Source organism: Micropterus salmoides, unplaced genomic scaffold, assembly GCF_014851395.1.
Source record: "Micropterus salmoides isolate LMB-PRFRI ecotype aquatic unplaced genomic scaffold, ASM1485139v1 Ms_hic_scaffold_9, whole genome shotgun sequence".
Taxonomy (NCBI): domain Eukaryota; kingdom Metazoa; phylum Chordata; class Actinopteri; order Centrarchiformes; family Centrarchidae; genus Micropterus; species Micropterus salmoides.
Window position 1 is genome coordinate 5,749,411 of NW_024044681.1, and position 20,661 is coordinate 5,770,071.

A 20,661-nucleotide genomic window follows, 5' to 3' on the forward strand; every position below is an offset into this window, starting at 1 on the left:
CGGAGAAGAACTCCTGCGGTCGCCAGACTCAGAATGCTGCAGCCACCTTGCTCCGGCGAGGTTTTACTGTCATGTGAGACGGTGACGTTTTGCAGCGCCAGCGAAAGTCAGATTAAATTTCTACCCAGCATGCCTTGTGTTGAGTCCAGCATGCATCACATTATGTCAGCACTGCGTGAAGTCAAACGCACCATTTGGGTCTTAGTCCTGTGTGTCACAGACCAGATCCTGCAGTCTCACCAGGTCCAACCTGTCGTCCTGAGCGATGACTTATGGGCCTTTCAGACGTACTGTGACGACCGAACTGCTGCACTGTGAAACCCACTGTTTTCAATGGCTGACCGCGCCACGGCGGTTTGTTGCTGCAGTCAAAAGTTCGAGGTCAGAGTTCAAAATATTCAAACGTTTGCGCTGAACCCTGCGGCCAGCGCAGCGCAAATGGCTTCCTATATGAGTGGGCCATTAAATTCCAGAGGAGCTCAGTGAAGGTTTCATCTGGATGGAGTTTTACAGTTTAAGTAGATTTATATCCTGTTCAGCAGTACAAGGTAACTTTATTATCCCCGAGGGGCAGTTTGGATTACAGCCAGCAGTAACAAATATATGTTTCAAACACAACAAATAAACACAAACACAGAACAACGTAATTGAAATTTGAATTTACAGGATATTATTAACAACAGGTATAACAGCCAGAATGAATGGCCTTTTTAATCTATTCGTTCTGCGGCAGACTGTCTCTGCGCCCGGATGGCAGCAGCGTAAATTCACCCCCCAAAAGATGACTCGATCAGCCAGCATGGCTCTCGCCTTCTTCAAGGATCTGACCTTATACAGGTCATGGAGGTCATCTAAGGGTGTGCCTGCAATTTTGCTGCATACCTTCATGACACCTTGCATGGGATTTTTCTGATTAATATAAAGTGCCAGCAGACAAACGAGAAAGACCGAGTCATCCGCAAATTTAATAATGTGGCGCCGTTCATGATGGCTGTGGCATTTATTTGTGTATAAAACAAATAAAAGAGGGGAGAGGACGCAGCCCTGAGAGGACCCAGTAGAAGAGAAAAGGGCATCTGATAAAACACCGTTCACTCTCACCTGCTGTTAAAAAATCCATCAGCCAGCAGATCAGTCCAGTATCAATGTCCTTCAACCTGTCTGCTAAAACATGGGGCTGAATGCAGTTAAAGCAGAGCAGAAGTCAGTAAATAGTAGACGGATAAGAGACTTTTCCCCCCTGAAGATGTTTAAAAACCATGTTTAAAGCGTCCCTGTTGCCTCATCCACGCCTCTGCCCGACCTGGAGGCGGACTGGAGAGGGTCTAACTTATCCTGTGCAGGGTCCAAAGTGCGTCCTTCACCAGCCGTTCCAAAGTATTCAGCAGCACTGATGAAACAGAAATGTTTTTTTATTATATCAAATTTACTTAAATGATTCTTTACAACACTCCAAACTCAAGTTTTGTCTTTTATTAAAATGAACACTCAAACATTTGTCGTCAGTCTCCTCCAGACAGATCAGTTTCATCTCCAGCACATAGACAGGTCCACAACATGGTTAGCCTAGCTTAGCACAAAAACTGGAAACAGGGGGAAACGGCGAGCCTAGCTCCATCTCAAGAGAATAAACTACAGCTTCCAGCAACGATCAGTCCATCCTGTAGGCAGCTGGGCTCAGCAGTCATTACATCCACTAGAGAAGCTGCAGGCTGGGTCAGGTTTGTCATCTGGGAGGGGTTTGATTTAAAAAAACACCAACCAGCAGCTGCAGTTCCTCTGACGTCCGCCAGACGCTGCTGTGATCACACTGTATTCAAGGGAAAAACCTCCAACTTCTCTCCACAAATACAAAGTCAGAACAGTTCAGCTCAGCGGACAATCGTCTGATGAGTCTGAGGGAAGATTCTCAAAATAAATGCTGTTTGAAGTTAGTTAGCTCAATAAATAAACATATATAGAGTAATGTTTACAATTAACTTTACTCAGTTTGAATCATTTAGGTTTGGTTACCAAATGATTTTGACAAATAAATAACTCATTACAGAAGAGCTCAGGTTTTTTTTAAAGCTCATTAATAAAAATAATAATATAATATTTCAGGAGGTTCAGCTCAAGTGTCTGAAGCGTTTTGGCAAAAGAAAGAAAGAAAGAAAAAATAACAATAATTAAATATGTAACAAAATCACCAAGTTAGCAATAATAAATATGCAACATCTGACTTTCAAAATAAAACACGTGGATAATAGTGAAAAGGTCGTAGTTTCTATTTTACAGAAAGAAAGATGGCCGATGTTTATCTTTGTAGTTAGTTTTAATTTGTTGATTTCTTTATTCATTTTATTTGTAGTTTTGTTCTTTATATTGTAGTTCTGGTAAATGTAGTTTGTGTGAGCTGTTGCACATGTGCAGCAGAGGTAGGAGCTTCGTTAGCAGTGGACGGTAAAAAAAACACTTTAACGTGTGTTTATTTACAGTGAGCAGCTCCGCCAGGTGAGTTACGTAGGCTAAGGGGGGGGGGGGGGGTGCCGTCATCACACCTGAACGACGCCTCAGTGACACCTGTGCGTTTTTTCTAAACCACGTCCTGTCCGTGGCAGGGTGGGGGCGTGGCCACCTGAGGCAGCAGGTGTGTCAGTTAGTGTTCCACCTTCCTGCGTGGCTGCTGCTCCTCCTTTACGTTCATCACCGGCCCGAGCCAATCCGCATCGCCGTCCCGGCATCCTTAGCGAGCGGGGACAAGGAGCTCGGCCGTCCTCTCCCCGTCTGTCCGGGAAGGAGGTCTCGGTCAGAGGGGCGGAGTCTGGAGGCGACGCAGCGCGGGCTGGGGCTGATGGAGGACAGAGTCTGCTGGCTGCCGCTCAGGAAGGACGAGTTGTTGGAGCCTTGATGGCAGCGGTAGTTGTAGTACGCCTGCCAGCCCTGACGCTTCCTCTTCCAGCGACAGCGAAGGATCCGGATGAACGCCTGAAGACAAACAGAGACAGAAACAGCCAAACAAACCGAACCAGTTAGTCCCCATCATCTGTCTGACAGACGAGACTTTAATGTTCCTCACTGCTTCACTCAGACACTACAGGACTATCAGCTGCAGTACTAACATAGATCTGCAAAATTTATCCCTGTTGTTACCCGTTGGATCAACGGCCTGTAATATCAGTAGTATCTGTACTGTCAGTAGTACTATCAGTTGTATGAGTAGTACTCTGAGTGTTACCTGTTTGAACTCGCGGCTGTAGCAGGGGTAGATGATGGGGTTCAGGCAGCTGTTGAAGTATCCCAACCAGAAAATGACTTTAAAGAAGGTTTCAGGAGGACGCAGGCTGCTGTTGAACGACCCTGAAAACAAACAAACAAACTGATTTCTTTGTCCCATTTATGCAGGATATGTATCCTCTTAAAAACTTCATATAATGCAGCACAGAGGAAACAGTCTACAACGGACTTTCATGTTTTTAAATGAAGGAATACACATTTTAAAAATGGACATTGACAAGGACTGTTTTAACAGCATGACCACAAAAATAAAAGCAGAAACGTTCAGAAACCAGCAGCCTGGAAGGAAGAACGTCTCAGATCTGAAGGCCGGACAGTAAACCAGATCCATTGTGTCTTTTTACATGTGCCGATCCAGATCAGCTGCAGGTCAAAGGCTTCACCAGAGGGTGGCAGCGTTCACACCAGAGGAGCAAGCGCCAGTTACACTATAGGTGCATTTGAGATGACTGTGGCTGACTGTTGCCAACTTGAGTTCCAGACGACTGCGGGGGCGGGGAATAAATACGGCGCCGCCGAATCGGACATATTCTACCTGCACGATCGTACTGTGAGCTGAGAGCAACGACTGGTCTCGCAGCATTTGCAAAGAAAATGTCGCGAGACCATTTTATTTTGACCAGATCAGTCAAAAGGTGGTTCCAACTTTGTGCAGCCGGGAAAAGCCGCCGACCTCGGCGCCTGCGGTGGCCTTGCCGCCACAAGGCTTTAATGTAATGTGAAATGGGAATGTTTTGCAGCCACGGCGAAAGTCAGACACAATTTCTAACCAGCATGCCTTACTTTAAATGCAACATGCATCACGTTGAAGTCAAATGCACCTAATGTTGTATAGAGCTCACCAAACAGCGTTCACCTTCATTTTATCACTATCATCACAAAGATATACCTCCACATTATCATTACCATCATCAGCACCATCATCATTAGATTCATCCTCATCATCACCATCATCATCATAACCATTTTCACCATTACACCATCATCATCATCAGTACAATCATCACCATTACACCATCATCAGAATCATCATTAGAATCATCACCATCATCATCATCACAATCACCACCATCATCATCACCATCATCATTAGAATCATCATCATCACAATCACCACCATCATCATCACCATCATCATTAGAATCATCATCATCACAATCACCACCATCATCATCACTATCATCACCAGCATCATCATCATTAGAATCATCATCATCATCATAATCATCACCATCATCATTACAATAATCACCATTACACCATCACCATCATCTTCATCACCATCATCATTACAATCATCACCATTAAATCATCATCGTAATCATCACCATCATCACCATCACAATCATCACCATAATCATCACCATCATCATCATCATCACAATCATCACCATAATCATCACAATCACCATCATCACAATCACCACCATCATCATCATCACAATCACCACCATCATCATCACAATCATCACCACAATCATCACCATCATCATCATTAGAATCATCACCATCATCATCATCATCACAATCATCACCATAATCATCACCATCATCATCATCACAATCACCACCATCATCATCACAATCACCACCATCATCATCACAATCATCACCATAATATCACCATCATCATCATCACAATCATCACCATAATCATCACCATCATCATCATCACAATCACCACCATCATCATAACCATCATCATCACAATCATCACCATCATCATCATTAGAATCATCACCATCATCATCATCACAATCACCACCATCATCATCACAATCATCACCATCATCATCATCACAATCATCACCATCATCATCATTAGAATCATCACCATCATCATCATCACAATCATCACCATAATCATCACCATCATCATCATTAGAATCATCACCATCATCATCATCATCATCACAATCATCACCATCATCATCATCACAATCATCACCATAATCATCACCATCATCATCATCACAATCACCACCATCATCATAACCATCATCATCACAATCATCATCATCATTAGAATCATCACCATCATCATCATCATCACAATCATCACCATAATCATCACCATCATCATCATCACAATCACCACCATCATCATCACAATCACCACCATCATCATCACAATCATCACCATAATATCACCATCATCATCATCACAATCATCACCATAATCATCACCATCATCATCATCACAATCACCACCATCATCATAACCATCATCATCACAATCATCACCATCATCATCATTAGAATCATCATCATCATCATAATCATCACCATCATCATTACAATAATCACCATTACACCATCACCATCATCTTCATCACCATCATCATTACAATCATCACCATTAAATCATCATCGTAATCATCACCATCATCACCATCACAATCATCACAGTAATCATCACCATCATCATCATTAGAATCATCACCATCATCATCACAATCATCACCATAATCATCACAATCACCATCATCACAATCACCACCATCATCATCACAATCACCACCATCATCATCACAATCATCACCACAATCATCACCATCATCATCATTAGAATCATCACCATCATCATCATCACCATAATCATCACCATCATCATCATCACAATCACCACCATCATCATCACAATCACCACCATCATCATCACAATCATCACCATAATATCACCATCATCATCATCACAATCATCACCATAATCATCACCATCATCATCATCACAATCACCACCATCATCATCACAATCACCACCATCATCATCACAATCATCACCATCATCATCATTAGAATCATCACCATCATCATCATCACAATCACCACCATCATCATCACAATCATCACCATCATCATCATCACAATCATCACCATCATCATCATTAGAATCATCACCATCATCATCATCACAATCATCACCATAATCATCACCATCATCATCATTAGAATCATCACCATCATCATCATCATCATCATCATCACAATCATCACCATCATCATCATCACAATCATCACCATCATCATCATTAGAATCATCACCATCATCATCACAATCATCACCATAATCATCACCATCATCATCATCACAATCACCACCATCATCATCACAATCACCACCATCATCATCACAATCATCACCATAATATCACCATCATCATCATCACAATCATCACCATAATCATCACCATCATCATCATCACAATCACCACCATCATCATAACCATCATCATCACAATCATCACCATCATCATCATTAGAATCATCACCATCATCATCATCACAATCACCACCATCATCATCACAATCATCACCATCATCATCATCACAATCATCACCATCATCATCATTAGAATCATCACCATCATCATCATCACAATCACCACCATCATCATCACAATCATCACCATCATCATCATCACAATCACCACCATAATCATCACCATCATAACCATCATCACAATCACCACCATCATCATCACAATCACCACCATAATCATCACCATCATCATCATTAGAATCATCACCATCATCATCATCACAATCACCAGCATCATTAGGGTCATCACCAGCATCATCATCATTAGAATCATCATCATCATCATAATCATCACCATCATTATTAGAATTATCACCATCATCATCACCATCATCATTACAATCATCACAATTAAACCATCATCATCATCTTCATCATCATCATCATAACCATCATCATCACAATCATCACCCTCATCATTACAATAATCACCATTACACCATCACCATCATCTTCATCACCATCATCATTACAATCACCACTATTAAACCATCATCACAATCACCACCATCATCATCACAATCATCACCATCATCATCATTAGAATCATCACCATCATCATCATCTTCTTCACCATCATCATAACCATCATCATCGCAATCATCATCATCATCATCATCATCATCATAACCATCATCATCACAATCATCATCATCATACTCATCATCATCATAACCATCATAACCATCATCATCATCATAATCATCATCATCACCATCATCATCATCATCACCATCATCATCATCATAACCATCATCATCACAATCATCACCATCATCATCATCATCATCATCATAACCATCATCATCACAATCATTACCATCATCACCATCATCACCATCATCGTCGCCATCACCATCATCATCACCATCATCACCATTGTCGTCATCACCATCATCATCACCATCATCACCATTGTCGTCATCACCATCATCATCACCATCATCATCGTCGTCGTCATCACCATTTTCATTATGTCGCTGATAAAGGAAGGTCTGAGGGCATCTGGTGGAGAGCTGGAGGACGGCAGGTCTGAGGAGTCACAGAGCAAACTGATATATATGATATATCTCTCATGTTTACTTTCTGTTGCTCCTCTGTGAAAGCTGACAAGAACTCCCCTTCTTTCCTCTTCATGTCTCCTTGTTACCTTTCATAGTCTCTTCTGTTCTTGTGCCCCCCCCCCCCTTCCAGGAGGTGCTGACCTGCAGGCGAGCAGGTCCTGTTCCGGTGTCGGGGGATTTCGGCGGCTTTGGGAGGATCAGCTGTTTGATGTTCTCCAGATAAATCCTGAGTAGATGGATTATTTCTCCCTCAGCATGGACTTGTAAGGCGATCCTGCGCCTCGGTCTGCCGTCTCTGACTATATATGAAGAACCTGACCTCCATCGCTGCCATGACCCCTGCCCATGATGCACCACTGTCCTGTAAAAACCCTGGATCTTCACTCTTCTTCTTTGGTGTTTCTTCTCTAAAGCAGCTTCAGATGCAGCGTGGGGTCACGAGAACACTGCTGTTTAAAGACTGACAGTAAAAGCTCACATCACGTGACTTCCTGAGATCCAGTTTGGGCTTTTCTGCTTTCAGCTGTGCTGCCATGACTGCAGAAAGGTTTTCTACTGATCAGCCTTTTAAAATGATAAACGCCGCATCACTGAGCCACTCAGCGTTTAATGAAACTGAAGCGTGACATCAGCGCAGATGTGGCGGCTGCACCTCAGAGTGTAGAGCAAAGATCAGGGCGGAGTCTGAAGGGACGAGGGTCTCAGAGAACCTCAGAGTTGCTGACCTGCAGAACTAATCTAACTGATACCTGATGCTGAATCCATTGTGGAGCTTAACTCTCATAATATTTATCAGTCTGCATTTGCATGGAAGGAAACAATATGCAAATTAAAACCAAAGATAATCTGAAACGTCCAGACATCTGAAAGTGGCTGCAATCAGTTTCCTGAACACAGGAGGGCAACCGTTATTCTGTGACAGAAATGAAATACAACACGCTAATAGTGGTAGACTAGACTGATAAATATATTAAATTATTGTACGTTAAATTTTTCAAATTATTATTATTTTCATTTATTTTAGTAATTGTTCCCTTATTTCTTTTTGTTTATTTAAATTTCACATTTCATACTGATTTTTAGTTGTTTATTTATTTGTTGTCTATTAATATAAACAAACACATGTTTACTGTTTTATTTACTTTATTTTTACTTTATTTTTATATTTGATATATTTTATGATTAACATTATTATTTTATTTTTTAACCCACACAAACACACACTTTTATTTAATGCATTAAATGAATTGTTCTTTTGTAATTTATTTGTAGCTTTGGCAACATTGTTGTTTGACATTAATGCCAGTGAAGCTGAATTGAATTGAATAGTGGATTGTTCCTGAGGAAAGAGGGCATCAGCCACCAGATGTCCGTCATCAGCTCTGGTTTCTGCAGGTCAGATTTAGGAGGGTTTGTTTTCCTCCTCGGTTCAGGACCAGAGAGCTGCCACACTGACTTCCTGCCTCGACCCCGGTGAGAGTCTGAAGAGAGTCAGCGTGTTAAGTCCTCTGATCACAGGACTGTTTCTCCAGCATCAAGGGATCAGGCCGCTCACGGCTAACATTAAACCAGTTTATTCTTTCTCTTATGAAACCTGCTGCAGTACAAAGGCCTCCTGTAACCAGAGGGATTGTGGGTATCTCTTCATTCAGACACACCTGGCACCAGCTAACTCTCTGCTGTATCTGACACTTAAGCCACTGTTATTCTGGCTCCTGTTGAAGGGTTAGAGCTGATCTCAAGATCTCAACCGCAGAAACTTTTCCAGGAACCTTTTTAGGAAATCAGTCTGACGGCAGGCAGCGAGATTAGTTCCTGAGGCCGAATTTTCTGCAGGAGAACTCACTGTAACTGACAGTTACAGAGAGAAGCTGAACGGCCGACTACAGCAAGAAAAGCTCATCTGGACCTGGACTTTGTTCTAGTTTCTAGCGTCTCACGCTTTCCTTCTTCTTGTTCTTCTAACCCTCAGATGTCGGGGAAACAAACACAAACTCTTGGGTTTGGTTCCTGACTTTAGTTCTGCAGATCCGTGCTTTCAGGACGAATATTGGATTTTTTTTTGGGACAGTTTGGTGACGAAACTCTGCCAAAAGCAAATTTTAATTGCAGTAGCTGAGTTTTCACCAGGAGAGGGCAGACGCTGTGCTTATGTACGTAATAATGTGTAGAATTCAAATGTTTAGAGCTGATTTGGATCTAAATCCACAACAACTCTGAACACACACCTGCAGGGCGTTCTGCTGGTTTCTTTGGGGGTTTAGCTCCTCTTGAATGAAAACTGTTGCAGCCTGAGTATAAAGCTCACTGATATTTCAGCCTCTAAACTGAGCAATGGAGAGCTGTAGAAACTTTGAACAAACAGTCACAAATCACAGATATATCAAACAAAAGCCCCGACACTCGGATCGCTTCGCTGGATTACATCACATCCGACACGCCAAATACCTCGGCCAGTACCATCCCGTCACCATGGCAACCACCCCTTTCTCTTACAGTCCCACACATCCTCTCAGGATTGTATGGAAGTCACCACTGTGATGAAAAACAAAGATCCTGTCAGTCATTATATTGAGAAACAAATGAATGAGTTACAATTTCAAAAACTTGGTTAAAATTTAAAAATAATGACTTGAAAATAATTAGTTTGTGTAAAATAAAGACATAGAATTTCAAAATAATTACTTTGAATCTCAAAATAATGAATTAGACTTTCAAAATAATGAGTCAAAAAAAAAAAAAAGATTTAGAATTTCAAAATAATGAAGTTAGAATTTTTAATAAAAATGAGTTAGTATCAAAATAATGACTTAATATCTCAAAATATCTTATTATTTTGAGAGTGTTTCTCATTATACTGACTTACAGGATATTTTCTCTTAATCACAGTGGCAGAAATGGGCTTCCGTAGTTCTGAGCAGTTTAGGTTCAGGTTGCGTCGTCACATGACCGACACGCCTGTACGCCCAGAGTTTGTGAGAAACCGTCACCCTGAGACCGGAGAAGCTGGATGTTTGTCCCTGTTTGGGGCCTCTAAAGGAGCAGCGGCCTCAGAGCAGCCTTTGTGGGATTCATTGGCTTTGACACAATCCGCTCAGTATTTACCAACATAAACAGCTTCTCGTCCAACTCCTCTAATCCGAGCGGGCTCAGCTCTAATCTGTGAGATCAGCCAGAGGGAATGTCTGGCGTCACTCGCCGTCTCTGTTGTGGGAAATCCATCCCAGAAAATAAAGAAATAACAAGTGTGCTGAACTTCCTCTCTGTCACTGTGGGCGCTGAGATTTCTGGAGTTTGTCCTGGAGACTGCTGATTGGACGCTGATGCAGGACCTGAAGCATTCGGCCAAATATTTCAAACATGAAGAAAACAGTTTCTCACCACCAGCCACACTTTGACCTCGTTCTGGGGACGCTTCACCGACATGAAGACAAACTGTTTGTTAGACCGAAGGCACTGGAACTATCTGCTGCGCTTTGAACCTGTTTAAAACATATTTCACCATTTTGTTTTTATTTCCAGCCGAGCTCCTCACAGAGCAGACAGCCGGCCTTTAATCCAAAGGGCCATTTTATTATCATGTGGATCAGCAGTGAAAGCTTCTCTCCTCATCCAGTCTCATGTTTCGGGCAACTAATAATTATTTGTATCATCGATTCATTTTTTTCTAATTAATGGATTTATTGTTTAGTCGATGACGAGTCAGACGGAAAGTTACAAATGTGCATCACAACTTCCCAAAGCCCAGCTCTTCAAATGTCTTGTTCTGTCTGAAACCCAAATATATTCACTTTAGAAAGATATAAAAACAGAGTTTCTGTCCAGTTCAACACATTCTCATCACAACTTGTCACATATGGACACTTGATTCAAGACCCTGTTGGACGCGCACGGCTCCGTGGGCGAGGTAGTAAGAATAAAAATGCATCGTCTGGTTAGACTCTCAATTTTTTATTTATATCCTACAGCTGCTTTAAGCGTTCAAAAATGACTCTACAGGGTTCAACCAGTGCGTTACAAACCATGTGTGAGAACAGGTTGAACAGTTTCCCTAAAAAAGGGACCTAAATGATTGAGGATCAGATTAGTTTGGGATGAATCACTGCAGATATTATAATACACAGTACAGTAAACGCTGCGATCAGAAATAACATCTGACCTCGCTGGACACAACAGGAGGCGCCCGGTCTCAGAGAGGACACCTGAAGTCCAGGAACACCAACGTAGAGCAGCAAACAGAGTTAGACCTGAAACAACAGGACCTGGAGCTGAGGGAGGCTCTGTGGGATCAGACGGATTCATAATAAAGTGTGGATTTATTTAGGACAGCTGACAGAAGGCTGCTGTGTGCGTCTCTACTTGTTCGGGAGGCGGGGACTCTGAATTTGTCGTGTGGTTCATTTATATAAATACTCAAAGACACACTTTAATCTCCTCTAACGGCTGCACGAGCCTCACGTTTTATTGTTGTTATCATCATGAATTTGAACTTTTTTGAAATTCTAATCAATAATTTTGAAATTGTAACTCATATTGAGAAAGTTTCTCAATATAATGACTGACAGGATCTTTGTTTTTCCTCACAGACCTGAGAGGATGTGTTGCTGTGTGGGACTGTAAGAGAAAGGGGTGGTTGCCATGGTGACGGTATGGTACTTGTTTATACTGCAGAAGAAAGTCGAGTCTGTCTTTTCCTTTCGGGTTTGTTCTGGTCTGAGGGCTGCGGTGGCGGTTGCCGAGGTATTTGGCGTGTCCGGTGTGATGTAATCCAGCGAAGCGATCCGAGTGTCGGGGCTTTTGTTTGATATATCTGTGATTTGTGACTGTTCAAAGTTTCTACAGCTCTCCATTGCTCAGTTTAGAGGCTGAAATATCAGTGAGCTTTATACTCAGGCTGCAACAGTTTTTATTCAAGAGGAGCTAAACCCCCAAAGAAACCAGCAGAACGCCCTGCAGGTGTGTGTTCAGAGTTGTTGTGGATTTAGATCCACAGTTTTCATTCAAGATAACTGAACCTCCTTTCTCATCATCTAATGACTTTAAATCCTCTCTCTTGATTGGCTGCTGACAGCTCCGTCACACTGGGTGGTGGAGGAGGTCGTTCCGGCGTCTGGTTTAAACGTACTTTGTTCTGGCGCTGAGAGAGAAGAACCTACTGATGGAGATGTGAGAAGACGAAGACGGCAGCGCTGTGCCGTCTTTAAATAGTCCAGCCGCTCACATGACTTACGCTACATCTGCGGTAAGCTAACAGCGACACAGCTGAAACTAATAATCGATTGATCGATTCGTCAAAGACAGAAAATCATCAGCTGGTGATAAGAGATTCATTGTTTACAGAAACCAATCAGCTTCTGCTTTCTCTGATAGTAAACTAAACATCACCTTTAAACACGTCATCTTCTGATGTCGTTTTATTTTTATGTCCACGTGAGGACAAACCAGCCCAGCACTGTAGCTCTGCGACCGTTTCACGTTAACCACGTGTTAAATGTCACGTGACTTGCGTTGCCTGTCGCTGGACTGGAGGACAACAGCGTCTCTCATCAGCTTCAAATAACCGGGACTGTTCAAATGAAAACTGCCAGAATAGGACAGGAGGTTACACGCCGCCATGACAGAGGAGCAGGGCCAGGGTTTGAAAGCCTCACGACGGGTTAATGGGCCAAAAGATTCACTGAGAAAGCCGGAGACAGATCAATAATTGAAAAGATGGTTAGTTTTGATTGGATGTGTACGTACCGATGGGCAGAGCCAGGAAGAAAGGCAGCCAGCAGAGGATGAACATGCCCACCACCACGCCCAGCGTCTTGGCGGCCTTCTTCTCTCTGGAGAACTTGAGCAGTTTGACGGTGAGCGTGCTGCGTGCGGCTGAGGCCCCGCCCCCTCCGGCCTTGGAGGCGGGGCACAGCTCCTGGATCTGGTGGTTCCTGCAGTGGATCCTCAGGGTGAGCTCGTTGGAGTCCTCCTGGCGCTCCTTCATCATGCCGGCCTCCAGGTTCTTGGTGGTGCGCTTGGCCACAATGTAGACGCGGCAGTACATGGCGAGGATGACGGCCAGCGGGATGTAGAAGGAGCCGAGCGACGAGAAGAGGGCGTAGAACGGTTCCTCCGTGATGAGACACACGGTGTCGTCCTGCAGGGCGGCGAGAGGTTAGTCTGACATATTTATCTCAACAACTGACACCAACACACAGATCCTGACCTCCCTTCAGCAGAGCTTTCAACTCTAGCACACAAACTTCTGAAGACGAGAAGGTTTTTAATGTGCAGCAAAGAAAATCTACAGCTGGCTTCTGTGAGGGGTTTAAAAATCAATAAAGACTGAAAACTCGTTCTTCACCTGCAAGCAGTGATTTCATCACAGCAGCTGGAGCTTCTGCTGATCGACTGATTGATCTCTTTCAGTAAACTGTCCAGCTTAAATCTGATGATTCACTGATGAGACTGACGGTTTAATTGATTCTATGATCTCAACAAACATATTTTACTGGGATCATATTTGGAAACACCTCGAACAACCTCTTCATCTATGACTCTGTTATTTTAAATATCCTCTCCAAGCCCAAATAGAAATGGTGATATATGTAATATCTGTACCTCAGTACAGAGCTCGGTAAGAGGGCCTTTAGCTGCCCTGCTCCCTCCACCTGAATACACTGCAGACTGAAGCTGAAACATCTGGGGTCACTAGATGCTATTATTTTGTCACTGCTTTTAAAATTGAACAAATTGTGCTTTTAAGTGGTTAACTTAAAATGGTACTGCTACTTTGTGTATTGAGTCTTTGTTGAATGTCCTTTGGTTATTACATGTGTTCTTATCTGTAACTCTGCTCTGTCAGTATGCTGCTGTTTTGACCAGGTCTCTCTTAAAAAAGAGGTTTTAAATCTCAATGAGATCATCTGGTCCCAGATATACTTGCTTTTAACTACGTGTCGCGTAGGCAAGATGGCTGCCACGCGTATCCTGCGTTCCTTTAGAGCGTAGGTTGTGCACATCTCCAGAAATTAACGTTACACGTCCGCGAGACGCAATTCAGCACATGAACGTGGGGGCAGCATGACGATCTGACCGGCAGGTATTATCTAGCTGCAGTACCGGAGGCTGCAGTTTCAGGACCCCCGCAATCCTGGGACTGCAGTTCTAGGTGCATAATTCTTTTGCTATAGTGGCATCTAGTGAGTTGGGAACACGAAGGAGGTTAACCCTGTCTGCTAGCAGCTGTAGGGTTAACCCAGCCTTTTGTCACGCTCAGGCGTCACATATACACGCAGCCACGTTTTTTTCAAAGCGTGAATATGTGACGCCTGAGCGTGAGATCGGGTTGGGTTAACCAGTCGACATGCATATAATCAATAACTAAGGTTTAGGCACACACTCTGTGATGGTTGTGGTGACGGTAATTGGCTTCAGGGGGCTGTCAAGAGTAACAGCCAGTCAGCTAGCTGGCAGTATCAAAGTAAACAAGGGTCCTAGAAATGCAGTTCCCGTCCTAGGATCGCGGTCCTGAAACTGCAGCCTCCGGTACTGCAGCTACATACGACTCGGCAAGTCAGCAGCAAACTGCTGTTCACACACCACCCAGGTGGTGGCGGTATGCAGTTGGTTTGCCAACCGCCATTAAACCCATAAGAAGAAGAAGAAGAAGGTCAGCAGCAGACTTTAAAAAAGGAGATTTATGGCGGGATGTTTACAATAAAACTCCAGGAGCTAGTCTGCAATTACCAAGATCGTTATGATGTCTCATTAAAATCATAACCTCCTTGAGCTTCGCTGTGTTTGGTTTGTTTATGATGTGCAAATTCAGAGGTAGTGAAGGAAAACAATTCGGTGTCGGCGAGGGATGATCCAGTCCTGGTCAGCCCCCTAGTGGATTCATTGTTAAAAAGCAAGTATGTCAGGGGCTTTAAAGAAAGGTGTGAAATTGCGCCTCTGCCTTTTTTCTGTTAACGTTTTCAATAAAGTCCTTTTCATTTTTAACTCTTGTTAAAAATCTGAAATGGTGTTACATTTGGTTAGGAGCACATTATGACTTGTTAAGGACTCAAAACTCAAAGTTTAGGACTTGAGACTTGACTCGAACTTGAGTGCTACGACTGGAGACTTGACTTAAGACTTGTGAAACAATGACTATAAAGCAGGCTTCTAATCTATAAAGTCTGTTGGAAAGCAGGGTAACTGATGTGTTCTGGACTGGAGGTCCAGCTGGAGGCCTCACTCGGAGCCTCCATGACGAAATCTGAATCTTTTTATAGATTCATGTGTTCTGGCTCAGTGGTGCATGATGGGTAGTTTCAGTACCTGTGATGGCGGCTGCTTCCAGCCCAGCAGCGGGCCGATGGAGATAACGATGGCGAGGATCCAGACGCCCAGCATGGCGAGCAACGCCCGCCTCTCGGTGACGATCATCGGGTACTGCAGCGGGTAGCGGACGCCAATATATCGGTCGATGGAGATGACGCAAAGAGACATGATGGACGCCGTGCAGCACAGGACGTCCACCGCCGCCCAGATGTCACAGAAGATCCGACCAAAGACCCAGTAATCCAAAACCTGCGGGGACAGGAAGTACATGAGTCCACTTCCTGTTCAGTACAGAGGCTCTTCAGAGCAGACATCTTCCTCACATTTCAGGGGTTGGATAGTTGCGAACCTTTGAATTGACCCTTCGCTAAGCCCCGCCCCCCTTTGTTACTGTTGCTAAGTCCGACAAACTGTCGGCGCTGCCACTGTCTTTTACTGCAGAAATATTGTCTATATATGTTGGAAAAAGCGATCTCAGAAAGAAGCAGACAGTTTTGCAGTTGCATTGTGCATTTAAAGGTTGTGTTCAGGCTGTCAGACTCAAACTGACTCAGATGGACTCAGACAGACTCAGATGGACTCAAACGGACTCAGATGGATTCAAACGGACTCAAACAGACTCAGATGGACTCAAACGGACTCAGATGGACTCAAACTGACTCAGATGGACTCAGACAGACTCAGATGGACTCAAACGGACTCAGATGGATTCAAACGGACTCAAACAGACTCAGATGGACTCAAACGGACTCAGATGGACTCAAACTGACTCAGATGGACTCAGACAGACTCAGATGGACTCAAACGGACTCAAACGGATTCAAAATGACTTAAACGGACTCAGATGGACTCAAACTGACTCAGATGGACTCAAACTGACTCAGATGGACTCAGATGGACTCAAACGGAGTCAGACAGACTCAGACTGACTCAAACAGACTCAGATGGACTCAAACGGACTCAGATGGACTCAAACTGACTCAGATGGACTCAAACGGACTCAAACGGACGGAGATGGACTCAAACGGAGTCAGACGGACTCAGACTGACTCAAACAGACTCAGATGGACTCAAACGGACTCAGATGGACTCAAACTGACTCAGATGGACTCAAACGGACTCAGATGGACTCAGATGGACTCAAACGGAGTCAGACGGACTCAGACTGACTCAAACAGACTCAGATGGACTCAAACAGACTCAGATGGGCTCAAACGGACTCAGACAGACTCAAAATGACTCAGACGGACTCAGATTATTTTAGGTTTTGGAAAGAGAATAAATCTTCATTCTCCTTTCAGCCTCTCTGGGTAGCTGCTGTAATTATTACAAGATGCTCCAGGAACAGCGTTTGACCAGATCTTAGAAAGATCCAGCCAGAAAAAGCTAGAAAACGACTCTGCATTAGAGTCACTGGAGCTCAGCTATGAAAGTGTCGGACCTCAGTTAGAGCGAGTCCTATACTGCGCTGTGATTGGCCAGCTGCGTGTTCGGGGCGTGGCTTAGCGAAGGGTCAGTTGGAAAAGTACTCGGGCTGCGACTGGTGATGTTTCACAAATACACAAGTCCAGAAAAGAACGCAGACTGAGAAACAGGAGTTTTATAAATAAAAACACTTCCACCATCAGTTGTTGCAGTGACGGCAGAAATGTTCACCAGAATGCAGGAAGTTAAGTGTTTAATGCTCCAGTGTTTCTGGGGGAGGAGGCGAGACCCCCGCTGAAGTTGTGTCACCTTAAATATAGGAGAAAAACCATTTCAACAGGAAAATGACACCACAGATGAACTAGAAAGCAGGAAAACAGTTTCTGGGGGGCCGTTCCCAGATAGCAGGTTTGGTGTGCTGATTTAGGCCGTGATGTCTGGAGGTTGAACTTTCCTGGTGACTGAGGAGTGATGACCTCTGAACCCTGTCACATAAAATGCACCTCAGAGACACTCACTCCAAACTAAATCATAAAGTCTGCAGCCCTGAGAGACAGAGAAGGTGTTTCCATGCTCTGTACCCCGCTGACTGTAGATCAGCAGGTGAGTAATTAGACTGTGAGGGAGGACGCTGTGACGGTCCTGAGCTTCAGACTCTGTGTTCCTGTCGCTCTTTGGAGGGAATCATTTCAACGCTCACTGATGAGCCGCTCTGCTGCCTCTTGTCCTGCACGTGCTCACTTCACTTTTTGATTAGAGACGCAGTTCCCTGCACACATGGCAGCGACATCACCTGTGTCCAGGAGAACTGGCCCTGATCCAGTGACCAGGTCTAACAGGACGTTACAGGCATCCGCTCGCAGGAGAGCTGCAGTCAAATTGGACACACCGCTTCCTCCATGCTGGACTCTCTGTCCAATCAGAGCACAGCTCTGTCAAGATGGATTCTGAGTTCAAAGTTCACCAAAGCTGAGCTCGATGGGAAACGTTTGCGTACTGTTCCATCAGAATTTAGAGATTTTGTTGTGAAATTTGTGTTTGATCATTTCCAAAGAGACGCGTCAGGATTGTTTTCCGATGATTAGCCTGAACCGAGTCATCGTTTCCTCCCTGAACACGCTGATGGCGGCGAGCGGCCAGCTGCTGGGGGTCAGTGTGTTGCTCCTTTAACATGTGGACAGCCGGGGATCAAACCCACAACCCTGCGGTTAACGCAGATGTGCTGTATACCAGAAACCTTCACGTGGTTTTCAGAGAAACAGCTCGACGGTCCGGCCTTCTGAGCCACAGGGAGCTCCAGCCGGTCAGAGGCGGCGTGACGGGCCGGCTGGCGGCTTGTAAAGTTCAGGGAGAGCGAGCTGACCGACAGAGAGGACGATCACACACGTGTGTCAGCGCCTGCCGAAGTGACGCATACAGTTTCTGACCGTTGGACAGTGCCAGTCCAGAGACAGGCGTCCGGACCGTGAGGACGTTACGGAGGTCAGGTGGTAGAAACGGTCACAGTTTCGTGGTTTGGGTTAAAATAACATTAGTCAGTAACGTTATTTAACTTAAAACTAAATAATTCAACAGTGACTGGGTTTCAGGACCTGAGAAGTCTTGATGAGTCCACCTCTGCACAGACTTCAGTCACCTCCTGTCCCAGAACAAACACCTGTACGGTTCCTGCTGAGGCGGCGTGCCGGTGGGCGGGCCGGGTGCCGGCGGGCGGGCGGTGCAGGAGGCCTGTTAGAGTGGAACTGTGCCGTCACTGTGCTCCGTGTGCTAAAGTTAGTCTAACTGTGAAACATGCAGGTCAGGATCTGATGAGATCCTGACCCCGGAGCGTGAGTCTGCTGCCGTCGCTGTGTTTGATGTTAGGCTGCAGTTTGCTGCCAACACACTCTGAGGATCATGGGAAGTCATCTAACCGTGTCTCACCTCTAACGCTCTGTGATATTTAGGTAATCACATCCTGTCAGATAAGCTTTGATACTTTAAACTTTGAGATTAAGAAACTGTGACAAGTTAATCTGTAAAAGACAGTTAGGTCATTATTATTTAAGAGTTTCCATCATGCAGACTTTTATTCTGTTAAAGGATTTAATCAACAACATCTCTCTATTTCAAATTATATCCTTACTTCTTCCTGTAGTTACTTTTCTTCTCAGGTCACAACGTTTTTTTCTTGTCTTTAATTCATGTACTTTTTTTTTATTCATTTAGCTGATGTTTTTTTTATCCAAAGACACTTAACAATTGCTAATTGTTAAGTGTCTTCGTCAGGGACACATTGGTGGACGTGTCGCAGTGGGAATTGAACCCGAGTCTGTCACACCAAACGCATGTGTCTTATCCACTGCTCCATCGCCAACTATTGTGTCTGTCTTTATAGCCTCATAGATCTACAGTGTTTATTATCATACATGTTACTATTATTACCATCAGCCTGTTGTCTCACTGAAATGCAGTTATATTAAAAAGAACACAAATCTATCGGGCATTTTTCTTGATAAATGATAATTAACTGATTAATGATTTCATGTCTGCTTCTTCATCTTTTATTTCTCTTTTCTTTCCTTCAGGCTTTTATCCAAAGTTGAGGAACAAAATGCATCAACAAAGCATCGCTGCAGCACTTGGCTTTGTGCTCTGTGTTCATTAAATGACCGCTCACTGATCGCTGGTCGATCGGACACTGACCTCCAGCGTGGCGGACACCGGCAGCACGGTGGTCCCCAGCAGCAGGTCCGCGATGGCCAGGTTGATGATGAAGTAGTTGGTGGGGATCCGCAGGTGGCGGTTACACACCACGGACAGGATGACCAGGATGTTCCCCACGATGGCGAACATGATGAAGGAGGCCAGCACCATGCCCACCGGCACGGCCCGGCTCAGGTCCAGCGGGGAGGCGCCGGGGGCCCCGCGGTGCTGGGAGCCGTTGGAGGAGTTGGAGCCCGGCAGGTCCGCGGAGGAGCCGTTAGTCCAGAGACTCATGGTGAGGCGGGCTGAAGAGGACCGCTGATGTCTAACTGGACCCGCTGCGAGCGACCCGCAGCATTTACATCCGACCGGAAAGTGAAAGTTATCGACGTGGTCTCTGATTAGATAAGCCGCGCGCGTGCCGGCTCGGTGTGCGCAGGAGGCGCGCGGAGAAGCAGCAGGTGGAGGCTCGGCTCGGTCCGGTCTGTCCGGGCCGGTGGGGCTCCTCCTCGGGGTAAAGTACCGGTTCAGAAGCGGGTCACTGGTCTCTGTGTCCTTTTATGGTCCAAGTGTTTAATGTGG

General features: G+C 44.5%; 1 protein-coding gene across 1 annotated transcript; it reads right to left on the reverse strand.

Annotated features, from left to right (window-relative positions):
- Positions 1-1,458: 1,458 nt before the first annotated feature.
- Positions 1,459-20,661, reverse strand: LOC119896222 (alpha-1A adrenergic receptor-like). The gene is made up of 5 exons (XM_038709738.1): positions 20,080-20,661; positions 15,967-16,218; positions 13,405-13,798; positions 3,218-3,339; positions 1,459-2,967 (listed from the first exon to the last, which is right to left on the reverse strand). The coding sequence occupies exons 1-5, from the start codon at positions 20,371-20,373 to the stop codon at positions 2,686-2,688; spliced, it is 1,344 nt and encodes a 447-aa protein (XP_038565666.1). The 5' UTR covers positions 20,374-20,661; the 3' UTR covers positions 1,459-2,685.

Bases quoted from the DNA above. Each gene is read 5' to 3' on its own strand.
- LOC119896222 (XM_038709738.1), bottom strand. From the start codon at position 20,373: ATGAGTCTCTGGACTAACGGCTCCTCCGCGGACCTGCCGGGCTCCAAC. The intron at 13,799-15,966 runs GTACTGAAACTA...GCCGCCCTGCAG, and splicing joins GGAAGCAGCCGCCATCACAG to GACGACACCGTGTGTCTCAT. The intron at 2,968-3,217 runs GTAACACTCAGA...GTTTGTCTTCAG, and splicing joins ACAGCCGCGAGTTCAAACAG to GCGTTCATCCGGATCCTTCG.